The 11,205-nt window shown below is 46.6% G+C and overlaps 1 protein-coding gene across 2 annotated transcripts in view; it reads right to left on the reverse strand.

The window, feature by feature from the left end:
- Positions 1–6,771, reverse strand: part of Tigar (TP53 induced glycolysis regulatory phosphatase) — an 18,103-nt gene extending 11,332 nt beyond the window's left edge. Inside the window, exon 1 of one of the 2 annotated variants that reach the window (XM_055609454.1) lies at positions 6,669–6,771. In XM_055609454.1, the coding sequence (XP_055465429.1) occupies positions 6,669–6,700 (32 nt within the window). In that variant the 5' untranslated portion in view covers positions 6,701–6,771. Of the gene's footprint in view, positions 1–3,976; positions 4,025–6,668 lie in introns of those variants that run through there. The other variant, XM_055609453.1, reaches the window with a different exon arrangement.
- Between the last annotated feature and the right edge of the window lie 4,434 nt (positions 6,772–11,205).

The raw sequence follows: 11,205 nt of genomic DNA on the forward strand, positions 1-11,205 counted from the left end.
AAGAGAAGAGAAGAGAAGAGAAGAGAAGAGAAGAGAAGAGAAGAGAAAAGAGAAGAGAAATCCCGAGGACCCTTCTCCCCCAGCCAGAACTGCCCCAGGCCCTGGATCCGAGGCAGTCACGATGTGGGGTAGCTACACCGTGCATGACTACATTTTTTAGGAATTAAAACGTCAAAACAATCCCGATCTTAAAGCAACGGGCCTAGAAACATTTCCAGGAGATAATGGACTGGTAAACTGAGGCTGGAGGAGGGACGTGGGAGGGAGCCACATGGGCAAGCCTAGATGGCAGGTTAGACCTGCACTTAAAAGGCACCCAGTGGGGCTTGGAGATGGCCCTGTTGGTAAAGGTGTAAGGACCGAGATGGGATTCCCTGAACTGTGGAAAAAGCTGGCGGCACGCGCCTGTAAACTCAGCACTGGGGAGGTGGAGGCAAAGGATCCGTGGGTCTTGCTGTCAAAAAAAAAAAGTGGAAAACAATGATGGAAGATAATTGCTGTCAATCTCTGGCCTCCACATGCTTGTTCAGGTCACAACAAACTTGGAACATAGATTCAATCTAAAAGACTTTAAGAGGGACGGGAGAGATGGCTGTGTCAATAAAAGGAGTTGCTGCTCTTGCGGAGGACCAGGGTTCCATTCCCAGCACCCGCCCGGTGGCTCTGAACTCGGTCCCAGAGGATCCAATACCTTCTCTTCTGACTTCAAGGGACGTCAGGTACACGTGCGATGTGCACACAGATATGCAGGCAGAACACTCATACACATTAAAAACAAAAAAAAAAGGATGGAGTGTGTGGAAAGAGAACAACCCCCTCATGAGAAAAGACTGGACCAAGGCAAGTGTGAAATATTAAAGTGCAAACTTCTTAGAAATGAGAGAAATGGAAAACATCTAGATTTGCATAAAGAAACACTGGATACATTTAAAAAACAAAAACCCATACGAGGGTCAGGCATGGAGGCAGAGGCAGGAGGAACTTTATGAGTTGAAGGACAGCCTGGACTAGACCTTGAGTTCCAGCCATGGGTAGGGTATTTCAAAAATAAAGTTTCGTATTGTAGTAAATAAAAAATTGGGCCAGTAATGTTTATTATTAAATGCTTGTAATTACCACAGTGGAATCGTCTAACCCGCCATCATAATCAATAAAACACAGACACCTGTTAGATGTTAGAATAAGCCTTAGTTCACCTGGGGCGGGGCAGATATTTCCACTCAGCTACCTAATTACCTCCCAGCCCCGACCCCATGCCACCTGCTTTAATCATGATTATCTGGGCTACTTCCCACCCATGAGTCCATAAATGTTTATGTGCTCCATCTGAGCCACTTCTCTCTACCGGGAGCCTCAGTGTCCATTCCTCCAGGCTGCATGGTTCCTTACCTATCCCCTAGCCGCTCTGTTCCTTCTTTCTCCTCTGGTACTCGTCTCCCTCTGTGATCCTTCTGTCCCCCAAGCCATCGAACCTTCGCTCCACCCCTCACTTCTGCACTGCCCAGGTGTAGGCCTTTTAGTCAGCCAATAAGAAATAATCTCTCAGGGAAGGTTGCAAACATCATTTTGGGGTATTGTGGGTGTCTGCTCCTAAAAGACAGCCAGCAGACCTCCGGGAGCAAATTAATTAACAACCAAATACAAAGTACCAGACCATGCTGTTACAGTTTTGTTTTGTTTTTTAAGGAAAAAAAAAATGTAAGAGATGTAGCTCAGTGGGCAAAGCATTTGCTTCCATACAAGGCCTCAGGTTCAATATGCAGTATTTCAAAGTTAACTAAGTAACTAAAATATAAACAATAAATGTGATCTCATATGGGTAGAGGAACAGGAACAAGGAGAATTGTTTAGGTTACTAAACATGTAGATATTTAAAAATGTATGATTACATACATGAAGTGACTGTGTACAGAACTATTTAGGCTTTGGCAAAACCAAGGCCACTGCTGGACCACTATTAAAAGAGTTCCTAGAGTGCAAATTCTTGCAGCATCTTAAATAACAGCCCCAGAAAAGGACATTAACCTCTGACAGGCACACAGGTCAGCATCCCAAGACCTGGCTGGGCACACTGGCATTCTTGATTCATGAAACAGTGCCCTGGGTTGACTTCCTATCTCGGCCTAAAAATCTCCCTGAGATCAATCAACACTGCCTCCCAGTGACTTGTGATTTAATTCTAGCACTTGGGAGAGCTCAGAAGGAAGCCTTCTTAAATTCAAGGCCAGCCTGGGCTACATATCAAGATCCAGTTTATCTCAGGCTACAAAGCAAGACTCTCTTCAAAGGACCAAAAGCTGGATTCAGTGGTATAAGCCTGTAATTCTAGCAAATGGGAGATGGAGACAGTAAGGTCAGGAGTCAAAGTCGAGGCACACAGTACCTCCTAGGCCAGCCTGGGCTACATAAGACCTGTTTCCAAAACCTAAAGAAATAGAACTACTTTTAAGTTGAAGTATCACCCCCCCAATTACACCCAGGAAGAGCCAAAAAAGCACACTCTCACCATGCACATTTAAAATCAAAGGTGGGGACAGAGGGGTGGCTCAATTAGTAAGTAAACTTCTCCCCCATACAAGGATGAGGACCTGAGTTCCACACCTGAAATAAAAACCTAGGTGGGCCCATCACCTCAGCACTCGGGAGCTGAAGGCAGGAGCCTCCCTGGGGCTCCCTGGCCCGCCAGTCTAACAATCAGAAAGCTCTAGGATCAATGAAAAAGCCTCTCTCAAAAAGGTTGGAGGGGCTAGAGAGGTGACTCGGGTTGAGAGCACTGGCTGCTCTTCCAGAGGACCCAGCGTGGGGTCACAACCACCTGTAACTGCAGTGCTAAGGGAATCTGTTGCCCTCTTCTGGTGTCTGTGGGGACTGCATGCCCATGGTGCCCAGACATTCGTACAGGCAAAACACATAAAATAAAAACAGATAAATATTAAAAAAAAAAAAAAAAAAGAGGAGAGTGATTAAACACACACACACATGAGAAATTTACTAATTTTGCCACTCCACAATTCTTTCCAAAGTCAGCAGGGGCCATCCTTTTGAACACTCACTGAAAACAATCCAAGGGACATGAAGGTTTTGCACAGACACGGCACAGAATCACTAGATTCTTTTCAGTAAGGGGGGGGGGAGTAAAAAGACTAGACTCGATGTAGTAAACATTCCTTCAGCTGCAGGTCGATCACGCTCTCTGCTGGCGCTGGGGAGAGGCACTCAGCCGGTTAAGAGGGCTTGCTTTGTAAGCAGAAAGGGCCGAGTTTAGATCCTGGCACTACTTAAATGGCAGGGTTTGGGGAGGGATAGGAAGATCACCGGGGAATTGCTGCTGCCAGGTTAGCTCCAGGTTCAGTGAGTTACCGAGGTCTCTAGTGGTCTCCGTGCCACCACGTGGGCATATACCACCCCCGACACACACACAGACACACACACACACACACACACACTGCTCCCTTTTAGCTTCTAGCAGGCAAGTTTTGTACTCAAGGCGCTCTGTAAATGTTCAAAGACTGGTTATCCCAAAACAGAACTGTTTCCCCAAAACCTGAGTAAATATTTACTATTCTCGCTTTTAGCTGCTCTCAAAGGTTTCTGTAAATCCTTGCGGCAGGTGTTCCAAGTTAGTTCAGGGGATTGGGCAAAGCCGAGCAAGTCCTTCGCTCGGGATCCACTTCCCTGAACCAGACTTTGGCTTGTGACGGAGCGAGAAGGTGGAGGCTGTGGAAAGGTCAGAGCGATGGATTTGGAAGGAGTCAGTGATACGTTGCTCCCTTTTCAAATCTGCAGGGCGATCCATTTCCAAAACAGAACACCGGGCTCCCGAGGAGCCTAGACACTTATGCCAAGATCTGAAGTCTCATGACCAGCCATTTATAGGCCCTGTGGGCAGGGGGAGGGGTGCTGCACGAGACACGCTGGGGCAACACCAGACCCAAGGCAGGCCCCACTCAGGCTGTAGGTTAGCATCTGCTCTTACTTAAAAACTAATTCCTTAGCCAGGTGTGCATGCATGATCCCTCGATAGATCCTTGAAAGGATTCAGGTTCAACAGACAGCTGCCAGCAGGCTACAAGAGAAGCCAGTCTTCGTGGGACACATTTGGGGTTTTCACAACACACTTACTCCAGCGCAGAAATGGCAGCCTCACCCGACGCTCATGACTTCCTTTTACCAATTCATTCATTTGCACATACGGATCTCAAAGGCTGGCCTCTGAGAGGGAAAATACTGACAAGTAGTAAATTAAATTTAGTTTGTAAAACAAAATTTTAAAAGTTTTAAGAGCCGGCTAAAAATGGAAGTGAAGTGGTTTTGCACGTGACTGACTGTAAACACAAACACTCAAGAGGACCAAGGCCTCTGAGGCTGTTAGATAGGAACAACTCAGGGCAGCCTCCCCGGGTTGGGGGTTACAAGGCTGTAACTTTCACGAGATTGGAAGTTTGGGATCCAGCGTGTTCCAGTCCATTTCAAAATATGGAGAAAATGGGAAGCTGGAGAGAGAGATGACTCAGCTCTTCCAGAGGACTCAGGTTTAATTCCCAGCATCCACGTGGAAGGGTACCAATTGTCCATAGCTCCAATTCTAGGAGCTCTGACATGCTCTTCTGGCTTCCGTGGGCACCAGGCACACATATGGTACACACATTCACCCAGACACCTGTACACATAATAGTAATAAAAAAACCTCATGAAGGATTGGTTAGACACAAGAAAACTGATTTAAAATTATAGTACAGCTCAATAATAACTAGCCAATTCTTCCATAACTCACTATATTTAACTATGGTGACTGCCAGTCAAATTTGAAAACATGTCTGTCCTTGAACCACCAGACCCACCGCTATCAGAACTCCAACAAAAAAAGGAGAGCCGAGATGGCCACCACAGGAAAGCAGCTAACCACAGCCCTGTCTTCCTGTGTCTTAAAGAGAATAAAAGGTTTTTTTTTTTTTAGACAGAATCTCACTATGAACTTCTAGCTGGCCTGGCACTGCTATGTGAACTCCTCTGCCTCCTGACTGCTGGGATTATAGGCATGCCACCACAACCATGGGGGAGAGGGGGGGCATCTACTCTTACCACCCCCTTACAATTATATGAGGAGGTGATATTTTCAAATGGCCATCAAAGCTGGTGATATTTTTCAAGTGAGTCAAACACTAGGCTTTAATGTAATTAAGAGTCAGAGAACAGTGGGTTAATTTGCTCTGGTTCAAAAGAACATTTTTTTTTTCCTGGTTCAAATCTTACCTACCCAACTGGACACGTGACTTTAACCAAGTTCCTTGGAGTCTTGACTCCCCTTACTGGTGAGTCACAGATGCCAAAAGCAGAAACTTCCCATTTACAGAGAGATTGCCCATTAAGGATCTAAATAGGAATCACCTTTTACTCTTCGAGAGTGAGGTTTCCCCAACCCAGATTTCCAGAGCTGACGATATACCAGCTGGATCCAAAATGTTCTCAGGTTGAAATGAGGGCAATGGAAACTCAAGTTCCTACAGGGCTCCCAATAAGGCTGTATTATCTTTAAGAACATTCTAGAAAACACTGGGGGTGCTGCAGAACTGACAGGAGACCAGATTTCTAATTTGGCCACTAAAATCCCTGAATCCTAAAGGCCCACTTCACAAGGTGCCACAGATCGTCTTTCTATAAAGGAGGTACTAGACAGAGAGGGCATCAGTTGAAAAAGGCGGCGTGACAAGGTTCAAATGCTGTCAGGGCTCTTGTGAGCCCTATGAAGGGAGAAAAACGGCAACCAGCCCTGTTCTGATAAGCTGTTCTGATAAGCCTTGCCTAGACAGATGAGAACTAACTGCATTTTATCTGAGCTTTGCTTATAAAAGAACAAGTTCCTTAATTCTCGGGGACATTTCTTCCTCTCTGCTGCCAAGCGCTCCATCTTCTCCATTTCATTCTCACAGTAACCCGGCGAGATTAGAAAGACTGCAGCCACCAATCTGCTTATCAGGACACAGGTCAGAAAGATTAAGTCTGTCCTCGGATGCCTAGGGTATAAGGCTGCTTCTAGCTGGAACCCTAATCCTGACCAACGTCTCTTTGCCTTGAAAACCTCCCTCCTCTTCCCCACCCTGAATTCGCCTCCCATCATCACGGAGCGAACGTGTGCTGAGAGGAGAAACGATGTGGGACCTAAAGCCAGGTTCTGTTCCATGCAATCTGTCATGACAAAAATGCTCAGGGTGATGGAGTCGACAGAGAGAAGAGCTCGGGGCCTCACTTTTTTTTTTTTTTTTCCTCAGAACTGTAACCTTTGACGAAAGGTACATTTCAAAAGCATCCCCAAAGCGAAGGGAAAGAAGGATGGGGGTGGGAAAGACGTGGTCCAGGACCTAAACAAACTCTGGGATCTCCTAGGTACCAGAAAGGTCACACTGGGAAGTCGAGAGGTCGGGTCCGGTATTCCCTCACTGGCTGGGAACCTCGATCGTGTGCTTCTCCACACTTGATTCCTCGGGGGAAAACGCAGGGCTGCTGGCGTTTAAGAGCTGCCTTCCTCACTCGGGGTGGCAGGTTGAGAGGAAGGGAAACAGACACGGGAGAACGCAAAGTACAGGGGAAGCCCACCCTCCCTGGATTGGAGCACGCAGGGACCAGCAGTAGACCCAGGCCAGGAGGCTCCCGGCGACTGCGGTACTCACTGGCGGATGACGGTCAGGGCGAAACGCGACATCTTGGGCCAAGGCGCATGAGCCACGACCCGGCTCTGCAAGCACCGCGCGGCACTTTCCCTGCGGGGGCCACCTCGCCTGCGCTACTTCCGCCTGCCCTGCGGACCGGCTCCGTATCTATTGGTCCGTGAGGCTGTGACGTTGTCACAAGGATGCCAAATAGGAGCGGAGATCGAAACCGGGAGAGGCCCCGCCCCGGCCAGTGACGCTTGCGCCCCGGCGCGCCTGCCCTTGATTGGCGCCTGCCAGGTGCGTGTGGTCTTGCTCTAGGGTAACTCCCTGGGAGTCTTGCCAGAGCTAGACCGCCTGTGCCTGGGGCAGATAAGGACCGCTCTGATTTTTTTTTTTTTTTTTTTTTTTTTCTTTTTGCTACAACTGATTTGAGGAAGGCGTGCAAGGTATAGGTTTTATGTAGCGTGCCAAGGCGATGACCCTCAGGGTTACACAACCAGACTGCCTCCTGTTAAGGGTTAGTTAAGGTTATCTTTTACCTGGGAAGTGAGGTCAAACTAGGTACCTAGATCTAAACCAACCTGGTTTCTTAACCAAAAACTTCAGACAGGCCCCTTTCTTGCCTTCTGCTTTGCTGAGCCTGAGCCTACCAAAGAACCAAGCCAGGTTTTCGCTAAGGCTGCTACTTAATAATTAAGTCTTCCATCCAGCCCTCCGTAAGTCTCCACGGATAGTGGTTGTATTAAGAGTTGAATTCAACCACTCCTATGATTGTGATGATTGTGATGTCTTGCAGTGATCTAGAGTAATAAAGTTTTTTTTCAGAAACAAAACAACAAAAACGCAGGTACATAGGTTCTGTATAAAAGCCTTCGAGAGGGCCTGGAGAGATGACTCAGCGGTTATGAGCGCTGATTTGCTCGATAAGAGATTCCAGGTTTGAGTCCCAGTACCCACGTGAAGGCTATCAAGCATCTGTAACTCCAGTTCCAGGGGATCCAGCGCCCTATTTTGGCCTCTGGGCCCCAGGTTCTGTACATACATGCAGGCAAAACATTTATACACATAAAAATAAATCTCAATCAATAAAATCTTTAAAACCTTGAGACTGAGCCTCTAGTCCTCAGCCATATGTCGGAAAAATGGGGATAAAAGTGCTACCGGATTTGGGGGCTCAGTCTGTGCCCCAAGAAGCCAGGTTTGGCCACCTATCTTGCATAAGCCAACGGAAAGATGCAAATAAATGGCAAGCCAAAGCAGGAAAAGTTTTATTTTATGTAGCCATCTTCCCCCACCTCAGACCATCTCTATGAGATCCTAGAATCTCTCTGACATCTTAGATGGAAGCTAAGACATGAGCAGCATGACTAAGCAATCCGGCCAAGGTGTGGTTGCCCACAGGACTGTCTCAGCTCCGTGTGTCTCTGACAAGTAATTTTCCTCCCAGAGAAAGTACTTCCTCCAACCACCTTCAGGACTTTTTCTTCCTCTAGGAGGAGATTCCAATTTCTTGGGATCCATTTTTTTTTTTTTTTTAAACAGATCCTTAGCCAAAGAGAGGGCATAGAGTCTCTTTAGAATATATTAATACTTGCTGAGTGAGGTGGCACAAATCCTTAACCTCAGCACTCAAGAGGCAGAGGTAGAAGAATCTTCTGTGTTTGAGGCCAGCCTGGTCTGCACAGGGAGTTCCAGGCCAGCTCTGGCTACAGCTCAGGCTGGTCCCTAATAACAACAAAACAACAATGTGCTGGCTAGTTTTATGTCAACCTGACATAAGCTAATGTTATCTGAAAGGAGGGAACTTCAATTGATCCAGCGCCTCCATTAGATTCAGCTGTAGGACATTTTCTTAATTAGTGATCGATGGGCGAGAGCCCAGCCCATTTTAGGACTGGTGCTATCATTGGGCTGAGTGAGCCAGGAGGAGCACATGGCCTCTGCATCAGCTCCTGCCTTCATGTTCCTGCCGTGTTTAAGTTCCTACCCTGACTTTCTTCAGTGCTGTACTAAGATGTGGAAGTGTAAACAAAACAAACCCTTTTCTTCTCATCTTGATTTTGGTTATGGTGCTTCTTCACAACCATGGAAACCCTAACTGAGAAATAATAATAATCATCTCTATTCTTTCCAGGCAGGCTGATTAACTATAAGTCCAAGCCAGACACAGGTCAAAACTAATGTTGGATTGGATTGTCTTCTTACATTCTTAGCTAAATCCTTGTGTTTGACAGTCCATGTGTTGTGGTGACTCCTCAGTTATATGTTGGATAAGAGATGTAACAAATGAGACAGAGTCAAAACTGCATAACGTGTATCATTGCATTTAACCTTGTAGCACTTAGGAGGAAGATAGCACAGGTAGGCTTCCTTATCTTCAGTACAGAGATGAGAAGCATGGCCTTGAGAAACTAAGGCAGTCTGTCAGGTTCACAAAACTAGTTGGCACAGGGCTAGTTAAGAAACCCCTAAACTGCATTCCCAATGGATCATCCAAAGGCTTTTAAATGTGGGGCAGCGCCCCAGAAAAACTAAATCTGACTGAACCTGTGAAAGAACGCTCTACGCACTAGTATGCTTGTAATGTGTCGTCATTTTCATTCCTGAGAGCTAGCTGTTTGAAACCCTTCTTTTCCCACTAAGTTCTTCTCCTACTTCCATGCCCCTTCCTTCCTTCCTTTTTTTTTTTTAATTTATGTACTTTTAAGTTGATTTTTGATCGATTGTTTGTTTTAAGACAGGCTTTCTCTGTATAGCTCTGACTGTCCTGAAACTCACTCTGTAGACTTGAACTCACGGAGATCGGCCTGCCTCTGCCTCCTGGAGTGCTGAGATTAAAAGCCTACACTCGCACACCAGTCCCTTCGCTTTTGTTATTGAAACACAGTTTCTCGGTGAACTTGAAGATCCCTGGTTCATCCAGACTGGCTGGCCAACAAGCCCCAGGGCATCCCTCCCCAGGCCCCAGCATTGGGATTAGAAGCACCTACAATTGGTTTTTTACATAGGTGCTAGGGATTAAACTCAGGCACTCGATGTTTGTGTGGTAAACTTTTAAATTAAGTCATTTTATGATCAAATTTTAAATTTGCTGAAGATTCACCAGAATATATAGAACCTAATATGGTAGGTGATGCATAGATATACAAATTTCAGGGAACTTATCATGATCTGTCATTACACAGCAAATCCAGACAGCACCATTAACTCATAAATATGTGCAGTTTTTGTATCCCAATTATTAAACAATCTGTTACATTAAAAAAAAAAAAAAAGGACTCATGGGAGTTCAAACAGAATTGTATGACTAACCCTGAAGAAGACAGCTGGCACATGCCTGTGATCCCACTGCACTGTGGAGTCTGAGGTAGGGGAGTTTCAGGTTGGAGACCAATCTGGGCCACATAGTGAGTTCAGAGTTCCAGGCCTGGGGTAGCTAGGAAGGCACTCTCCAAAACAAACAAGAACACACACACACACACACACACACACACACACACACACACTTGACATTCAAGTATAGTGAGGCCAGAAAACTGCGGTTCTGTGACAGAGCAAGCAAGCTGTGTACAACTGTGCTGCACGGCTAGGTCTGTTTGGGGTTTCAGAGTTGGAGGCTGCGGTGGTTCACACCGGCCTAAAAGAGGGAGATGCTTGGATTTGCTGGCAGGAGCCTTTGTGCACCGCCACTGTCACAAACTGATCGCACGCCCAACCCCGGGGGAAGAATAGGATCCTGAAAGCAACAGAAAAGCAGGACTACACGGTAAACCATCTGTTTTATCCAGCCACTGAGAGATGATAATGTGACCAGTGATCCAAGCAAGAGGGGCCTGCCAGGCCCACTGTGCCCAGCTCTCCATCAGCTTGGTTTCTGGGGGTGGAGGAAGATGGGTTTTGGCAGTCAGTCTGCCAACACCTGACATCTGTTACCAGGAGCTCCTAATGATACTTGTAACTGCCAGCCTTTTCGCTGATGGACAGTCGAAGGACGCCTTCTCCGCCTGACATGCTTCTAGGGACGTGTGTCCAGTAACCCCTTTTCATGCCGTGCCGTTTAGCCTGTCGCTCTTTCCCAGGCCACGTTCATTGCTGTTTGGAAGCAATGGCAGTTGTATCAAGAAGGGTTATGAAAGTCCTAAGTGCTGAGCGGGATGGCTCACATTATCAATAGTCTGTGCCAAGGGCCTCAGAAATGTCATCTTCACTCCTTGCCTAGCCTCACCTTTTTTGGGGAAAACAGCATTTGTGTTTATGATACTGTTAAGGAAAATTAAGTCCATGCTTCATGGGTTTGTGTATGCTCAAGGTTAGCTGAGTCATGGAAATGTTTGTTTCTTTCTCTCTCTCTCTCTCTCTTTGTCTGTTGAGACAGGATTTTTCTGCGTAGCTCTGGCTGTTCTAGAACTCGCTCTATAGACCAGACTGGCCTCAAACTCTAGAAGATCCACCTGTCTGTGGCTTCCACGTGCTGGAATTAAAGGCATGTTCCACCTCTGCTTGGCTCTTTCTTCTTCTTCTTCTTCTTCTTCTTCTTCTTCTTCTTCTTCTTCTT

This window comes from Psammomys obesus, unplaced genomic scaffold, assembly GCF_907164565.1.
Source record: "Psammomys obesus unplaced genomic scaffold, mPsaObe1.curated_primary_1811, whole genome shotgun sequence".
NCBI lineage: Eukaryota > Metazoa > Chordata > Mammalia > Rodentia > Muridae > Psammomys > Psammomys obesus.